The sequence below is a fragment of the Chiroxiphia lanceolata genome, chromosome 6, assembly GCF_009829145.1.
Source record: "Chiroxiphia lanceolata isolate bChiLan1 chromosome 6, bChiLan1.pri, whole genome shotgun sequence".
Lineage (NCBI taxonomy): Eukaryota > Metazoa > Chordata > Aves > Passeriformes > Pipridae > Chiroxiphia > Chiroxiphia lanceolata.
The window spans coordinates 1,730,018-1,746,159 of record NC_045642.1 but is presented as its reverse complement, the minus strand read 5'-3'; the positions used below and the strand labels follow the sequence as shown (position 1 = coordinate 1,746,159).

The following is a 16,142-nucleotide window of genomic DNA, read 5'->3' as shown; positions in this document are numbered from 1 at the left end:
CACCCGCCTGGGTGAGCCGGCATCGAGCACCACCGCAAACAAGGCGTGCGGGAGGGGGGAGCAGCAGCTCCCTCGGGGTCTCGGCTGTGCATGAGGGTGAGGACGGGGCTGAGCCGCTGCTGCAGTGCCAGTGCCGGGGGAACAGCGTGTTCCCGGCGGGGTCACAGCTGCAGCGGCGCAGGCACCGCCACGTGCCGCCAGCCCCGCGTGGGACCGGGCACCTGCCACCTGCCACCGGCCCCGTGTCACCCCGCCGTGGCTTGTGGGGCTGCTCCCAACCCTGGAGAGCCCTGGGGTGTCCCCATGGTGTCGCATGGACCTGCCACAGCTGCCCGGCCCTCCCGCCCGCACGGGGACCCGGCCGGGCCGGCAGCAGGGGATGGCACGGCTGTGATCTCCCTGTGGCGGGCGGGGACCTCGTCAGCACCTCCCACTCCACCCTTCCAAGGCCACGGCACAGTGTCTGTCACAAGCGCTGGAATGGGACCCGGGACGGGGGGGCGGGAATCCCGCCCATGGCCACGCCCCCGCCCGCGCAAAGCCCCCGCCCCGCAGCGCCCCCGCCGGGCCGGCAGGGGGCGCCGCGCGCGGCCGCGCAGCTCCGGAAAGAGCCGATCGACGGCGGAGGTGGCCGAGCCGGGGCGGGCGGCGCAGGCGGAGGGGACGCGATGGCGCAGCAGGTCGAGCAGCTGCGGGCGGACGGCGTACACAAGGAGGTGCTGCGGGAGGGCACCGGGCCGCTGCCGGACTTCCGCGACGGCACCAAGGTCAGGGCCGTGGCGGGACGGGCGGGGGCGGGGGGGGCGAGGGGGGGCGACGGGAGCAGCAGAACGCGGGGGCGAAGCGCGCATGCGCCGCCCCCCCTCTCTTCTGTGTTGCCATGGTGATGCCGCGGGCTCCTCCTGCCACTTCAGGCCACCTTCCATTACCGAACGCTGCGGTGCGACGATGAGGAGACGCCGCTGGACGACAGCCGAGCGCGGGGGAAGCCCATGGAGCTGATCGCCGGGAAGAAGTTCAAGCTGCCGGTGTGGGAGGCGGCGCTGCGGACCATGCGGCCGGGGGAGCGTGCGCGCTTCCGCTGCGACACCAAGGTGGGCGGGGCCTGCGCGGAGGGGCGGGGTTTGCTGCTTAGGGGCGGGGCTTGCGGCCGCCCCGCTGCGCCCCAGCCGGGGGGGCGATGCTGGAGCACCCCCGTGTTCGCCTTCCCTCCCCACGTCCCGGCTCCCTCCCCTCCCGCAGCACGTGGTGCTCTACCCGCTGGTGTCCAAGAGCCTGCGGAACATCGCAGCAGGGAAGGACCCGCTGGAGGGCCAGCGGCACTGCTGCAGCATCGCCCAGATGCATGAGCACTACTCCCTGGGGTACCCCGACCTCGACGAGCTCCAGAAGAACCCCCAGCCCCTCATCTTTGACATCGAGGTGCTCAAGGTGAGGGACCTGCTCATGCCGGCCAGCAGCATCCCTGCCCCAGGTGGGGGCTGTGGGCACTGAGGCTCTGCCCTGATGGAGAAGGGTCTGGAGCACCAGGAGGGGCTCAGCCTGGAGAAAAGGAGCCTCAGGGGGAACCTTCTTGCTCCCCACAACTCCCTGACAGGAGGGTGGAGCCAGGTGGGTGTCAGGCTCTGCCCCCAGAGGACAAGGGGAGACAGCCTCAAGTTGTGCCAGGGGTGGTTCAGGTTGGATATTAGGGGAATTCCTTCATGGAAGGGGTTGTCCAGCCCTAGCACAGGCTGCCCAGGGCAGTGGTGGAGTTACCATCCCTCGAAGCGTCCAAAAAACACACAGATGTGGCACGTGGGGACGTGGTTTAGTGGAGGCCTGGGCAGTGCTGGATTAATGGTTGGACTTCATGATCTTAGAGGGCTTTTCCAACTAAATGATTCCATGATCCTATTCTCTGATTCCATGATGGGGTGCTGGCAGGTGGAGCCGCCCGGCTCCTACCAGCAGGACCCATGGGCCATGACGGATGAGGAGAAGCTCCAGGCTGTGCCCCTGATCCACAAGGAAGGCAACGAGCTGTACCGGCAGGGCAAGGTGCCCGAGGCAGCTGCCAAATACTACGATGCCATCGCCTGTCTCAAGAACCTGCAGATGAAGGTGGGCCCCCCAGATGCACAGAAGCATGGCCCCTGGAATGCAGGGCTTCGGAGCTGCCCCTCACCCTCCCTGCTCTCTCTCATCCCGCAGGAGCAGCCGGGCTCTCCAGACTGGATCGAGCTCGACCAGAAGATCACACCCCTGCTCTTGAACTACTGCCAGTGCAAGCTGCAGAGCGAGGAGTACTACGAGGTGCTGGATCACTGCTCCTCCATCCTCAACAAGTACGAGGGTAAGGAGCCAGGGTCCATCCCGGGCGGCTGCAGCGGGCGCGGGGAGATGCCGGCGCTCCACTTGACCCCCGGCTCTGTCCCCCAGACAACGTCAAGGCCTACTTCAAGCGGGGCAAGGCCCACGCGGCCGTGTGGAACGTGGCAGAGGCGCAGGCTGACTTCGCCAAGGTGCTGTCCCTCGACCCCTCACTGCGCCCCGTGGTGTCCAAGGAGCTGCGGAGCCTGGAAGCGCGGCTGCGGGAGAAGGACGCCGAGGACAAGATCCGCTTCAAGGGCATCTTCTCCCAGTAGAGCCCACGGCTGCAGCGGAGAGCCCAGCGCTCTCGGGACAGGTTCCTTTAGATATTCCACATGTGGAATGGTCATGGATGTTTATTAATGTTTAATACAGATTTTACTTATTTGAAGTCAGTGGAAGTGGCCCCTGGAGCTTGCCGTGGCCCAGGGACATGGCGAGGCACTTAAGTGGCAGCGTAAAGCGTCGCAGCACACGGCTGAAGCTCTTTGCTGGGCTCTAGACTCTGCTCATTGTCACAGCAGGGACACGTGAGTGACATGAGCCCGCTGCTCCCTGCCAACTTGTATCCCTTATTTGACGTTTTTATACTTTATGGTGGCCACACAGCCTCGGCCCCAGCTCCAACCCCTTCCTGCCTGTTCTCTGTGCCACACTGTTGTCACTTCTCCAGGCTGCTGCTATTACCCCAAACCAGTGTTTCCTCTCATCATGTCAGCGTCGGGAATATTTTATATAGAATAACGGCTTGTTCCTGCTATGTCTATAAACCTCCAGTTGTGCTATGACAAGATAAACTCAAGTAAAACCAGTCACAGCCCCTGGTCACTGAAAATTTGCTGTTAGAGGTAAATGAGGGGAAAAAAAGTTGGAGAGAGGCAGGAAGAGGGCTGGAGGAGGTTATCGGTACATACCCTAGAGCAGCAGCGCAGCCCACACACCCCAGGCTCTTCTCCTTGTCCTAAATTGCTGTGCCCCAAGGCCACCTCCCTGCGTGACTCCGTGTCCCTGAGGGCACCCCAGGGCTTTCCCAGAGGGTGGGAGTGCTGGGGCCATGTCCAGGGGCAGCGGGTACAGAGCAGGCACGGGGGCGCCGGCGCCTCGTCGTAACATCTCTTTATTCAACACCGAAACAAAACGGGGGGAACAGAGGAACTGCTCTGGAACCCCAACCTGGCCCTGCCCCGCGACACCGGACGGAAATAAATAGGTGGGGAGCAGGGAGGTGCCACTTGCCTTGGGGCACAGCCACAGCCCCCCAGTTCTGCACAGGGACAGTGACCCCAGGGCGCAGACTCTACCAGGCACTGCCCAACAGCCCCAAGGGATGTAGGGGGGAACAGGGCTGGGGGCAGCAGAGGGGACCCGGGGGGGCTCAGCCCCAAGGGGATCACTCTGGCCCTCGGGGGGGCTCGGAGTGCTGTCTTCCAGCACCCCTTGGTCACAGGAGACCCAGCGCCCTCATCTCCTTCCTATGGGCTCATGGCTCAATGCCGGCTCCGGCCCCAGGTGCTGCTGGCTGGGAAATTAGGGATCACAGCGGAGGGGGGACGTGGCCGTGCCACCCTCACTCCTCACCCTCCAGCTTGAGGCTGACGCTGCGGGGCTTGGCCCGGGCCAAGCCGGGGGGTGCCGAGGGGGGTCCCCCATCCCGCTCTGCCTGGCTGGAGCCCCGGGAGCGCAGCAGCTGGCTCTGCTTCCGGAGGAAGTCGACGGGCGCTGGGCAGCCATAGGTGCCTTTGCCCAGCACGGGTCGTGGGGGCCCCTTGGGGGAGTGGGCTAGAGCTGCTGCTTCCAGCTGGGCCAGGTGGGCGACGTAGCCCTCGGAGAGAAACTGCGGGACACATGGACAGCCTGAGCCCACGGCGGCAGCCAGCTGGTGGGGTCAGCCATTGTGCCGTGTCCCCAGCCTGTCCCCAGCCCTGCCACCATCATACCTGGCACTGGTTGTGGAACTTCTTGACGGCCCGTCCCACAATGTAGATGTGTGCCGGCGCGAGGCCCAGCGAGCTGTAGACGGAGACATCCTTGGTGGAGCCATACCCAGCGATGATGGAGATCTCTGCCTGCCCAGAGACAGGAGTGTTAGGGCACGGAAAGACCCTTCCCACAGGGACAGCCACCCCATGGGCTGGGACACCCTTGTGCTATGAGGGATGGCTGGGGGCTGCCCCCAGAGGCTGCCAGCTCCACCATGGCAGGATGGTCCAGCTCCCAGTATCTCCATGGGGACGCAGAGCTGCACAGGCTGCAGCACAGCCCACCCTGCCACTGCCCCCAGCCCCGTGTCCCCCCTGCCAGTGCCCCGTGCCCACCTCAGTGCGCAGGCTCTGCAGGAAGGCGGCTTTCTGGCGCAGTGGGTCGTGGGTGAGCCCGTCACAGAAGGAGACAGCGCCGTGGGGGAAGTTGTGCTGGGACAGCCAGGCCACCACACGGTGCTTCTGCATGTCGGGGCGCCCCGTCACGTAGATGATCATGTACCCTGCGTCCTGCCAGTGCCTAGGAGGGGACAGGAGTGGCTGCCAGGAGCCTGTGTGGGGCCAGTCCTGCTGGCAGGAAGCCACACCCAATACAACATGTGGCTGCCTCCAAAACCTCCATGGTCTCAAAGATTTTATCAAGGGGAAGGCACGGCAGAGCTGTGGGGATCACATCCAAACCTCGAGGGGATTATTTTCCACAATCAAACACCGGAACAGATGGTGTGTTGAGGCAAGGGCGGTGGGACATCCCCCAATTTGTCCCTACTCCAATACCCTCCCTACCCTTCAACTGGGTTGTCACCACAGCATCAAAGAGGGAAGAGATTGTCCCCTGACTGAAGGGCACCCACCTTACGACGTCCACAGCCCCCGCCCGCACTTTGGGGTCGCTGCCCATGATGGAGACGCTGGCAGTGAAGGAGCCGTCGATGCTGAACACGACGGACTCGGTGCCACGGGCCACCACGGTCAGGTACGCCTCGGCATAGCTGTGATCCCCCCTGGAACGGCAGATGTGGGGGCTTGGCCCTTCTGCTGCCAGAAGGGCAGGTGTAGCTCTGCCAAAAAGGCTAGAGGAGGAAATGAGGTGACACCTCACCTGACCACCATGCGCACGGGGTAGATCCCGATGGCCAGAGCCTTGTCCGGAGGGATGGTGAAGGTCAGGCGCCCGCTGCCGCTTGTCACCTCAGTGCCATAGTACAGCCACTTCCCCGACAGCGGCTGTGTCATGATGTAGATGTCCACCTGGGAGAGGGAAACAGGCTGGGCACAGGCTGAACCCCAACATCCTGTTGTGTCCCCACCTGAGAGTCCTTACAACCCTCTCCCCCCATCCCACACAGGGTCCTGTTCACCCCCTGCCATGGGTGACACCAGCCCCGTGCCCTGTCCCGGACACCCCCTATTTGAGGAGGTCCCAGTGGCACCATGACCCAGCAGTACCTTCTCCCCGGTCAGTGTCACCACGTCCAGGGGTCCGTACATGAAGCGCCCGCTCAGGACCTGCGCTTTGCCCTCGCACACGATCACATCACAGGCCCGGTGGTTGGCCGTCACGTTCTGTGGGGGCACGGCGGGCTCAGCAGGGTGACACAGGGACACCACTGGGCTGCGGGACTGTCCCAGAACCCTCCCAGGTGCATGACCCCAGGATGCCCTGGGTGGGCTCCTGCTGGCCACAGGCCACATACCCGGATCTTCACTTGGGTGCGCTTGCGCTGCCACTTCTCCCGAGGGATGGCAGGGCTGTAGATGGAGCTCTCCTCACTCTCTGCTGGCTGTGGCCCCTCCTTCTCCATCACCTGCCGATGGCACGGCCCCGGCTCAGCCTCCACGGGCCCCGGCTCGCCGCCCACCCCACTGCGCCCGCCGTACCTGGCGCAGGATGAAGGCCACCACGTCGGAGGACTCCCAGTAGCTGGCGTGGAAGAGGTGGGGCAGGGTGATGGTGGGGAAGGCGGTCAGGGCATCGGGGCAGTACAGCGAGTAGTCGATGCGCTTCGGGCCCCACCAGCGCTCTAGGACTGTGGGGACAGCTGGAATGAAGCCATTCCCGTGCCTCATCCCATGGGATGGGACGGGAAGGACAGGGCAAGAATGGCACTTACTTTTGACAACCTCGCTGGTGTTGGCAGGAGTGGGGGGCTCTGCTGGCTCATTGCCCCTCCAGAAGCCCCCGAAGCTGCCAGTGGGAGTAGGGGGGGCAGCCACATCCACTTTGGGCAGGAACAGGGTAGAATGTGTCTGCAGGGCCTCCGCTGCAGAGAGAGCTGGGTGAGCATACCCACAGCCCCCAGGGACACTCCACCACCCCGGGACCCCATCCCAGCAGAGCCCCAGAGGGGCGAGAAGAGCTTGCACATCCCTTTCTCCCCACCCAGCCAGGCTGTGGATGCTCTGGGTACCCCAATGTGATCCTGGGGTGCCCAGGACCAGACCGGTAGGGACCTGCTCACCCAGCAGGGACGAGGTGCCGTCACCCAGGGGGTACTTCTGGTAGCGGGGCACGCTCAGCGGGGGCACAGCGTGGAAGGCCTTGGCCAGGAGGGGCTCCAGGCGAGAGGCGCAGGGATCGGCGGCGTGGAACAGGTTGTAGATCTGGTCGCAGGCGGGACGCAGCTGGGCCACTGCAGCACAGAGCGGGGTCAGGGGCGCCCACGAGGGCTGGGGGGCACCAGAAGCAAAGCACCCAGGAGGGGTAAAGCAGGACACAGCAAGAGGAAGGACTGGGGAGGGAAATTTGGGGCACTGGGGACGGGCTGGGGCTGGCACAGAGCAGGGACATTTAGCAACCCACCACCACTAATACCCGCACAGCCAGGGCTGGGCATGTGGGGGGCTCAAACCCAAGCAGGGCTCTTTGGGAAGGTCCCGGGGGGCTCAGGCTTGTGCGGGGAGCACGACTCGGGGACTCAAGCCCCTGCAGGGAGGGTCAGGGGCTGGCATGGGGGCTGGCAGGGCTCCTCACCATCCAGAGCAGGCATGACGGTCTTGCGCAGCGCGAGCACCAGCCCCAGCGGGGAGCCAAAGAGGAAGAAGCCGGATACCTTAAATTCAAGGCGGGTGCTGGCACCCTCCGCCCCATCCAGCACCGCGGTGCCGCTCCGGGGTGCCTCTGCCTCCAGCGGGGCCTCGCTGGCCTGCAGGCTGGGACAGCAGGGACAGTAGGCATGGGGAGGGAGGGCAGTGTCCTTCTCCCACCCACTCAGGGGCAAAGCTGTGCCTGGCACAGCTCCATTATCCCAGAGGAGCTCCAGCGACACCCTCCCAGGGCAGGCAGCCCCCATGAAACACTGCTTCCCAACCTGGAGCAAACAGGAATTCTGCCCTTTCCATAAAGCACAAAATTTAATCAGGATGTCAACCATGCCCCTTGGGCTCACCTGGATGAGGAGCTGTGCTGGTGGCTGTCCCCCTGTGCCCCCAGGAGCTCAGGGCTGGCCTGGCCCAATCCTGCTGCTCCCTCTGTCCCGTCAGCCAGTGGGTCCCTGCTGCCGCACAGCTCCGGGGAGACAGGCTCTGTGCTCTGTGGGGAGAGGCAGCCAACACCCAGACCCCACGTAGCCCCCAGTGCCCCCCCAAACCTTCCCCAGAGGGTGTTGGGGTGCAGGCACTCACCAGGCTGCCGCGGCGGCTGCTGCTCCGGCTGCCCCCGGAGCCCACTCGGCTCTGGCACAGCGCGTCAAATCCCAGGATGCCGCCCACACAGTCCCCCAGCAGCACCACCTGTGGAGGGCACGCACCCATGTGTGGTGTGACACCCCCAAACCCTCCACGCAGCGCCACAGCCGGACCCTGGAGCCAAGCCTCCCCCAAAATCCCCCCTCACCTGGCCGCAGAAGCCGGCGCCCTCCCCAGAGTGCAGGAAGGCTCCGTAGGCCTGGTTGGCACGGGCGATGACGGTGCCCACAGCGTGCTGGTAGGTGCCCGAGGAGGTGGCCAGCAGCGGGAGCGCTGCCAGCGGGATGTGGTCCTGGCTGCTGGACAGGCTGTCCCTGTCGTGGCTGTAGGGGCTGAGCCTGAGGGGGACACAAGGAAGGGGATGAACGGGGCTGTCCCAACGTCCCTGTCCCACCGCACGGTGCTTGTTCACCCCGGGATGCTGCACCAGGAGTAATCCCCATCCCAACCCACCCCATGCCATGATATTTGTTTGTCCTGGGATGCTACAGCAGGGGTTACCCCTATCCCACCCATCATCCTAAATGCCTTCTTAGGAGAAGCAAAGTCCCCTCTCCGAGGCCATCAGCTCCCCGTTCTCCCCCTCTCCCATCGTGATTGCGTACTTGGAGACGAGGGTGTAGGCCGCGGCGCAGATGGGCGGGCAGGGCACCAGGCGCAGCGCCACGTGTCCCAGCGCCTCGGGGAAGTGGACACGGGTGACGGCGTCGAAGGTGGCCGCCAGCGTCTGCACATCCGCCTGCTTGGAGCCCGGCTCGCCCGCGCCCTGATCCAGGATGTTCCCGCTGTGCAGGATGAGGAAGAGCGCGTGGATCCGGCACATCTGCTCCGCGCTCTCCGCCGCGCCGCCCTGCAGGAAGGAGAGCGCTGAAGTCGGGGGGCACGGCCGGGGGCCAGGGCCTGAGGGAGGGGACATGGGACACACACCTCGGGGAAGCCAGACGTTCCCAGTCCTTCACCATCTGCCTTGGAGGCACTGGCTCCATCCCCTGCAAGCACACAGCCCCGGTGAGCCTGGCTGGGGTCTCCAGGTGGGAATCAGCCCCCTCCCACGACACCCACACCAGGATTTGGGGCCGGAGCCCCCCCAGCGCTCACCCATTGCCTCATCCAGCTCCGCTGGTCGCTCCAGCGTGTCCAAGAAGTCATTGGAGCTCCACTTGGTCATCTCCTTGGCAAAGACCTCGTCACTGTCAGACAGGTCCTCTGTGAAGGCAGGGAGGGGTGTGGGCAGGGGGATCTCGCCCGTGCCTGCACCCCCACTCTGAGACTTCCCTGTCCCCCACCCAGCCCACCCCGAGCCAGTGCCTGTACCATGGGCATCGAAAAATTCCTCTTCGGAGCTGTTCTCGGAGTCCCGGGCAATGTTCTGCATCCGCCACTCCGATAGGCTCTGAGGAGACACACCCCCTGCCACCGGCAGGGGGTCAGCACATAGACACCCCCAGAGTGAGACCTCGCTCCTGCCCCACAGCTCCTGCATCCAGACCCACCCAGGGAGACCCGGGGCCATCCCTGGATCACCCAGACCACGCCCAGGAAACACACATCCATCCCTGTGTCACCCAGAGCCATCCCTGAGTCACTGAGAGCCCACCCAGGAGACCTTGGGCCATCCCTGGGTCACCCAGAGCAATCACTGGGTCACTCAGAGTCCCTTCAAGAGACCTATGACCAGACCTGGGACACCCAGAGCCCACCTCAGGAGACCCAAGCCAAGGAAAAGAAAGTCCCCTGACACATCTCCTACGGAGAACAGCAGCACCTGGGGGGTTGGGGTCCCCATCCCATCCATGCAGGACCTGGTCTCTCACCTCCATGCTGGGAAGAGTAGGAGGACCGGGAAGAGGTGGACCACTGCTTGGCAAAGGTATCATCAGAGGAGGCATCAGTCCCGCCCTGCAGCTCGACCCCCTCCTGCCCACCAGGCCCCCCTGGCTCCGGCCTCCCCTCGGGGCTGATGCCGGCCGTGGGGGGCTCCTCGGCCTCGCCGCACTTGGCCATCTTCTGTGCCAGCATCCGCGCCGTCTCCTCCTCCAGCTGCCGGATATCCTCCATCGTCAGGTCCGTCCACTCGTCCTGCCAGCACCAGGCTTGGCGGTGGGCACGCAGCATCACCTTCCTCAGACCTGAAGGGGGAAAAGAGGGGGGCAGCGAGGCTGGCGAGGCCTCACAGCTCCCCAGACTTCCCCCCCAGCAGCCCCTGGCTCCGGACTCACCCACATCGTGGATGAACTGCTCGATCTTGGACTGCATCCCCCAGTAGCGGAATTCCACCTTGCAGAGCTTGTAGGCGCACATGAGGGGCCCGCCGGCCGCTGCCACCTCCAGCCAGTCATCCCCCAGCGGCCCCCGGCCCGTCTTGGAGGAGTGGTAGAGTTTGGGATCCTCCTCGGGCTTGTATTCCCCCGGGGAGATGGGATCACGCACGATGTCGATGGTGTCTGCGGGGGAACAGCGCCTGTCACCTCGCAGCACTCGGCGAGGGGGTACAGGGAGGAAAAAAAGGAAAAATGGGAAAAAAAAGGAAAAACGGACAAAAATCGAGTCATATTGTTTCCACAAGCTGTCTGCCCAACACAGCCAGCAGCAAACATTTTCTATCCTAGAACCCTAAAATCCTGGAGATCTAAAATCCTGGAATCCTGGAATGATTTGGGTTGAAGGGACCTTAAAGCTCATCTCATTCCACTCCCCTGCCATGGGTAGGGACACCTTCCACTATCCCAGGTTGCCCCAAGCCCTGTCCAATGTGGCCTTGGACACTTCCAGGGATGGGGCAGCCACAGCATCTCTGGGCAGGTCAGCACAGCTCCCAGCTCTGCCCCCCCAAAAACCCCAGGAGTCCCCCAACATGAGCCTCTGGAGAGCCAGGGGGTGAATGGCAACAACTCCCATCCCCAGAGAGGAGCGGCCTCTCCCAAAATGTGGGCAACCTCCCCCCACATGGGGGTGACCTCCCCAAACCTGGAGAGGGGCTCATGCATGGCAACCAGGAAAACACAATCCAATAGCCCCTGGGGGGCCATTTGGGCTCAACCCAGCACAAAATCTCCTGAACTTTGGCTTTTGCAGCCCTGTCTCCAGGTCAGATCCCTCCAGCCCAGTCTGGAGGGTCCCAGGGCACCTCACTGGCTCCTAGGACTGTCCTGCAGTGTTCTCCCCATTCCTGGGATATGCCAAACCCTCCATTTACTTGCCCCCTTTGATGTCCCCAACGTGCTGCCCACCTCTTCCTCCAGCTTGGGCTGAAAAAAGGGGGAAAAAGGAAAGAAGTGATGCCCTGAATACACAAAAATGATGCAAGGCATGACACAATGCCAAGCATCTTGGATAGCAACAGCAAAGAACAGGGATAGGACCTGCTGTCCCCAGGCAGCTCCTGGCAGCGTCATTCCCACCACAATCTGACTCTCTTTGCTTTTACCACTGAGAGAAAGCTGCCAAGGAAGCAGTTATCCCTGCGGATCGCCCAGACTGTGTTATTCCATCGCCCTTTGAAACGTGAGATGGGTTTAAATCTGTCAGTGCTACGGGACACCAGCGCAAAGAAAATCTCAGCGGGATCCACGTCGGGGCTGGTCCCACTCCAACCCCGCTCCCTGTGGGAGGCATCGGCCGCTGGAGACGCCGCATGCCTTGTGGAATGCCCACAGGATGGGCAGCAGGCAGCAGGCACAGGGCCATGCCCTGATGCCGTCGGCTGGGCCCCAGTTGCTTCCCGGCAGTGGCAGGGGAAGAATTCCTCCCCCCAGGGCCAAGCTGCCGGTATCCCGGCCGGACATCCCCAGTGCTGCAAGAGCCGGGGAGAGAAATAGGTCAGATGAATCATTTCCTCCGAGTGCCTATTTTAGGCCTCCATTTTAAGAGGCAGCGCGTCACACTCCGCGCTCCGGCGCCTGAACCGACCACATCTACACCACCAGGAACAGGAACCCGCCAGGGAGGGAGGAATCCCACCCCAAGCCCCCGGCTCTGCCCACTGGTCCACCCCCAGAAAGGAGCCGGAGAGCAATCTGGAGCAAAGCCCTGGGGAGAGGGGAAGCAGGGCAGGGGGTGGGAAAACGGGGACACATTTTTGCAGCTCCCCGCACTCCAGCTCATCCAAAACACCCTGCAGGAGGCCAGTGTGCAGTCCCACATACACCCAGAGAGATTGGGAAGACAAATCCATGCCAGAACAGGGCTGGGACATGGAAGAAGAGGGAAGCAGGCTGGCACTGAGAAGGGGAGACTACAAACAGAAATAGAGGCAAGGGAAGGGGCAGAGGACAAAACTGCCCCTGAAAATTTCTTTAGTGTGGAATCTAATTTAGCAGTGCTGAGAGGCAGCAGGCAGGGAGCTTGGAGCAGGGAGCCTGGGGCACAAGGAGCACAGAGCAAGGAGCCTGAGGCACAGGGAGCATGGAGCCTGGGCTGCAGGTAGCTCAGGATCCAGGGAACTCTTCCCTTCCAAGGTCCCCAGAACACGGGGGCTAGCACAGAGAGCAAAGCTAAGCAGGGAAGCCGAGCCCCTCAGGCCCCACCACACACCCACACCCCCATCCCAGGATCACCGCGTGGGAATTCCAGCAGCCATGAGTCCCGCCTGGTGTCTGAGCCAGCCGTACTCACCCAAAATCCTCTGCCTCTTCTCTGCTGCACTCAGGTTGAAGACGTTGGTCTGCTGGCCCGCGTCCGGCCGGTAGTAGGTCTCTATCTCGATGGAAAACTTCTCCACGAAGGGACATGTGTACCTGGAGGGGGACAGCATTGAGTCCGGAGGCACGGCCAGCCCCGCAGCCCACCCTGCCGCCCCCCCCCCCTTGCCCCCACCTGGTGCGTGTGTAGGGATAAGCGTTCCAGGACTCCTCCTCCACCTGGAGTGCGGCTTTGGGGAGCAGTGCCCGGAACCAGCTGGGTATGTGGGAACCGACGTGGTAGATCTTGTGTGTGTACTGCCCGCTGCCCCCGGGGCCGTCGCTGTAGGGCCGGTTGGCCAGGATCTCCACCCCGCTGCCCTCGCCACTTGACTCCTCCCGGCTCTTCTTCTGCGGGGAGAGAAAACGGCTCAGCACAGCCCCCCTGGACCCTGAGACCCTCGTGGGCCCTCGGGGTCCCCATACGCTCCTGCCCCTGCCAGCCCGCCTGCTGCCAGGACCCCCTCCTTGGCTCGGCAGCCCCAAACCCACCCAAACCTCACTGACACCCCTCCACCCTGCCAATCCAACCTCACTGACATCCCTCCACCCTGCCAATCCCTTGGGAGCATCCTTGGGCCCCACTGTGCCCCTCCAGGCTTCGTGCTCAGCCCTATAGCCTGCCAGTTCCCCATGCTCAGCCCAACAGCCCCCCTGCACCCCCAGTTCCCCAGGCTCAACTTCTCAGCCCCTGCACCCTCCAGCTCCCCATGCTCAGTCTCAAAGCCCCCTGTGCACCCCCAGGCTCAGCCCCCGCACCCTTCATGCTCCCCCACAGCCCCCTGCGCCCCCCAGACTACCACCTCCGGCCTCTCCCAGCCCCCTGGACCCCCTCAGTCTCAGCCTCCACCTCCCCAGGCTCGGACCCACCGATTCCCGATCCCCCCAGTTCCCCACACTCAAGTCTCTCAGCCCCTTGCCCACCCATGCTCAGCCCCAGAGCCCCCCACACCCTCACAGCCCCCCATGCTCAGCCCCACAGCCCCCCGTGCTCAGCCCCACAGCCCCCCGTGCTCAGCCCCACAGCCCCCCGTGCTCAGCCCCCTGCACCCCGTGCAGCCCCCCCAGTCTCCGCCCCCAGCCCCCGCCCCGCAGCGCCCCGCGCTCAGCCCCGCAGCCCACCTGGATCATGTAGAGCTGTGCCACCTGGTACTCCTCCAGGCTCATGGGCAGCAGGATGTGGTACTCCTTGATCAGCATGGCGGCGGCGGCGGGGGGCGGCGGGGGCAGCGCCTGAGGGGGCTCCCGTTACACAGGGCCGGTTCGGCACCGCTTCGGAACCGCTCGGGCCGGTTCGGCACCGCTTCGGAACCGCTCGGGCCGGTTCGGAACCACTTCAGAACCGCTCGGCACAGCTCGGGCCGGCTCAGCACCGCTTCAGCACCGCTCGGGAACCGCTCGGGCCGGTTCGGCGCTGCTTCGGAACCGCTCGGGCCCGGGTTCGGCCGCGGGTTCGGCTCAGTTCGGCACCGCTCGGGTCCGGGTTCGGCTCACTTCGGCACCGCTCGGCTCGGCTTCGGCCCGGCTCGGGCGCCCTCCCCGTTGCCATGGCAACCCCCCCCCCCCCCCCCCCCCCCCCCCCCGCCCGGTGCCCACCCCCGGCCCCGCCGCCCCCCGGCCGCGGCCCCGCCGAACCTGCGCCGCTCCGCACCGGTCCCTCGGATCGTGACATCACAGACCGTTCTCACGGCAACGGCCGTGACGTAGGCAGGGAGGGGGGGCCCCGTGACGTCAGACAGCGGGAGGCGGCGAGAGCCGTTCACGGGCGCTCCGCGTGCACCGGCACAGCCGCCACCCCCCCACACCGCGCCCGGAAAAAACGGGAGGTTTTATTAAAAAAAGCCACTTTTTAAGTTTTAAAACAGAGGTTTGAGCATTCCCGCGCCTTTGAGCTCCGGGATACCCACCCGGCGAGGCTCCAAACCCTCCCCCAATGACCCGCCCCCCCCCACCTCCACCCCGTGTCCCCACCGCGACCCCCCCTGAAGGGGGACACACCGAGCCCAAGTCCCAACATTGTCCTTTATTTATAAAAACAGGCATTTATAAAGAGCGGAGAGCGCGGGGAGGGGGGGGCGCAGGCAGCACGGCGGCCCCCCCCCCGCCGCCACCGGGGGTCCCGGGGGGTCCCGGGTGGCAGCTGCCGTTACGTGCGGGCGTTTCGCTCTGTCTCTGCCAGGCACTCCCTGACCAGCGCCCGGGCGTGGATGATCCCTGCGGGGAGAAGCACAGGGACACCCCACATCACCCTCCGGTCCCCCCGCAACGGGGCTGGGGAAGCCCCGCGGGGGCGCAGCACCGGGGGCCGCCCGGTCCCGCCGCCGCCGCCGCCCGTACCCCGCTTCAGCCGCTCCATGGCGCTCTTGCTGCCGGCGTAGGTGGGCCGGATTTCCTTGCCCATCTCCTCGATGACCGAGAGCAGGTCGGTGTAGGTGCTCTGCGAGCCCTGCGCCCCGGGGGGCTTCATGGCCTGCGGGAACGGGGGCACACGGAGGCACGGTGGCGCTGTGGGCCGCCCCCGCCGCCGCCTCCGGCCCCGCCGCCCTCGGCCCCGCGCCTCACCTGCACGTAACCCATGGACGGCGGCCCGAAGTCATTGAAGAGCGGCCGGAAAGGGGCGGCGGCGCCGGGCACGGAGCCGGAGGGCGACGGGACACTCGTGGCTGCAGGAGACGGAGGGTCACGGCCGCAGCCCCCTGCCCCGGCACCCCCCGCACCGCGCCTCCGCCCCGCCCTTCCCCGGTGTCCCCCGGCGGCACCGGTCGCCCCCGTCCCCCCGCGGTTACCGGGGGGTCTCTCACCGGCGGACGGCGCCCCGGGCCCCGGCGGGGCGGGGCTGGCGCTGGCGGCTCCGGGGGTGGCGGGGGCGGGAGCGATGGGCTTGTAGGACATCCCCGACGGCCGCCCGCCGCTCCCGGGTGCCTGGAGCCCCGCGGCGGGGGTCGGCGTGCGGCCCCCGCGCTCGCCCCGCCGGTGGTAGCGCCGCTGTCCGCCTCTCTTCAGCTCAGCTCGGCCCCGCTCGGCCCGGCGGGACGCCGGGGACCGGAGCGGAGCGCGGCGGCCCCGGTTCCCGGTGGCGCTGCGCTGGCCCGGCCCGGCCCGACCCGGGGCTCTCCCGGGGCTCTTCCCCCGCCGCCACCGCCGCCGCTCGCGGTGATGACGCACGCGCGTCGCCCGTCACGCGCCCTGACGTCGCCGCGCCCGCCACTCGCGCGCGCGCGCGCCCGTCACCGTGGAGACACCCGGGCGTCGGCCCCGCCCCCCTCCCGGTCACGTGACCGGCGGCACCGCCCCAGGGGGGGGAACCGGGAGCGGACACTGGGAGTGACCCTCGGGAGTGAACCCCAGCCCTTATCCCGAGAGTGAACCCTGGGGAGAACCCTGTCCCGGACCCTGGGAGTGAAGCCCGTCGCACATCCCAGGGTGTCCCTGTGATCGGTCCCAC

The 16,142-nt window shown here is 65.6% G+C and overlaps 3 protein-coding genes across 5 annotated transcripts; 1 reads left to right on the top strand and 2 right to left on the bottom strand.

Moving 5' to 3' along the window:
- Positions 1-593: 593 nt before the first annotated feature.
- Positions 594-3,163, top strand: AIP (aryl hydrocarbon receptor interacting protein). Its single transcript, XM_032691636.1, has 6 exons — positions 594-767; positions 915-1,094; positions 1,243-1,431; positions 1,927-2,103; positions 2,194-2,335; positions 2,422-3,163. Exons 1-6 carry the CDS (start codon positions 669-671, stop codon positions 2,625-2,627), a joined length of 993 nt encoding a protein of 330 aa, XP_032547527.1. The 5' UTR covers positions 594-668; the 3' UTR covers positions 2,628-3,163.
- A 288-nt stretch (positions 3,164-3,451) lies between these two features.
- PITPNM1 (phosphatidylinositol transfer protein membrane associated 1) lies at positions 3,452-14,360 on the bottom strand. Of its 2 annotated transcripts, XM_032690838.1 has the most exons (24): positions 14,333-14,360; positions 13,820-13,930; positions 12,834-13,048; positions 12,633-12,754; positions 10,238-10,462; positions 9,833-10,147; positions 9,333-9,428; positions 9,117-9,224; positions 8,946-9,007; positions 8,624-8,868; positions 8,167-8,356; positions 7,956-8,063; positions 7,721-7,863; positions 7,306-7,484; positions 6,794-6,964; positions 6,446-6,595; positions 6,213-6,361; positions 6,029-6,139; positions 5,781-5,897; positions 5,434-5,582; positions 5,186-5,335; positions 4,668-4,851; positions 4,290-4,418; positions 3,452-4,186 (listed from the first exon to the last, which is right to left on the bottom strand). In XM_032690838.1, the coding sequence occupies exons 2-24, from the start codon at positions 13,895-13,897 to the stop codon at positions 3,920-3,922; spliced, it is 3,663 nt and encodes a 1,220-aa protein (XP_032546729.1). In that variant the 5' UTR covers positions 13,898-13,930; positions 14,333-14,360; the 3' UTR covers positions 3,452-3,919. The 2 variants fall into 2 exon arrangements, with proteins under 2 accessions (XP_032546729.1, XP_032546730.1); XM_032690839.1 differs by lacking the exons at positions 12,633-12,754; positions 12,834-13,048; positions 13,820-13,930; positions 14,333-14,360 and adding an exon at positions 10,631-10,641.
- A 340-nt stretch (positions 14,361-14,700) lies between these two features.
- Positions 14,701-15,818, bottom strand: CDK2AP2 (cyclin dependent kinase 2 associated protein 2). Of its 2 annotated transcripts, none has more exons than XM_032691696.1 (4): positions 15,484-15,818; positions 15,260-15,360; positions 15,035-15,167; positions 14,701-14,911 (listed from the first exon to the last, which is right to left on the bottom strand). In XM_032691696.1, the coding sequence occupies exons 1-4, from the start codon at positions 15,587-15,589 to the stop codon at positions 14,844-14,846; spliced, it is 408 nt and encodes a 135-aa protein (XP_032547587.1). In that variant the 5' UTR covers positions 15,590-15,818; the 3' UTR covers positions 14,701-14,843. The 2 variants fall into 2 exon arrangements, with proteins under 2 accessions (XP_032547587.1, XP_032547589.1); XM_032691698.1 differs by having other exon boundaries at positions 15,499-15,818.
- Positions 15,819-16,142: the final 324 nt, after the last annotated feature.

What these genes read in the sequence shown, in the direction of transcription:
- PITPNM1 (XM_032690838.1), bottom strand. Translation starts at nt 13,897, where the DNA reads ATGCTGATCAAGGAGTACCACATCCTGCTGCCCATGAGCCTGGAGGAG. An exon ending in CACCAGCGAGGTTGTCAAAA is followed by an intron (nt 6,362 to 6,445) that starts GTAAGTGCCATT and finishes CTGTCCCCACAG; the next exon opens with TCCTAGAGCGCTGGTGGGGC. An exon ending in AGTTCCACAACCAGTGCCAG is followed by an intron (nt 4,187 to 4,289) that starts GTATGATGGTGG and finishes TGTGTCCCGCAG; the next exon opens with TTTCTCTCCGAGGGCTACGT.
- CDK2AP2 (XM_032691696.1), bottom strand. Translation starts at nt 15,589, where the DNA reads ATGTCCTACAAGCCCATCGCTCCCGCCCCCGCCACCCCCGGAGCCGCC. An exon ending in CGCCGGTGAGAGACCCCCCG is followed by an intron (nt 15,361 to 15,483) that starts GTAACCGCGGGG and finishes CGTCTCCTGCAG; the next exon opens with CCACGAGTGTCCCGTCGCCC. An exon ending in CGTCCATGGGTTACGTGCAG is followed by an intron (nt 15,168 to 15,259) that starts GTGAGGCGCGGG and finishes CCGTTCCCGCAG; the next exon opens with GCCATGAAGCCCCCCGGGGC.
- AIP (XM_032691636.1), top strand. Translation starts at nt 669, where the DNA reads ATGGCGCAGCAGGTCGAGCAGCTGCGGGCGGACGGCGTACACAAGGAG. An exon ending in GCTTCCGCTGCGACACCAAG is followed by an intron (nt 1,095 to 1,242) that starts GTGGGCGGGGCC and finishes CCCCTCCCGCAG; the next exon opens with CACGTGGTGCTCTACCCGCT. An exon ending in CATCCTCAACAAGTACGAGG is followed by an intron (nt 2,336 to 2,421) that starts GTAAGGAGCCAG and finishes TCTGTCCCCCAG; the next exon opens with ACAACGTCAAGGCCTACTTC.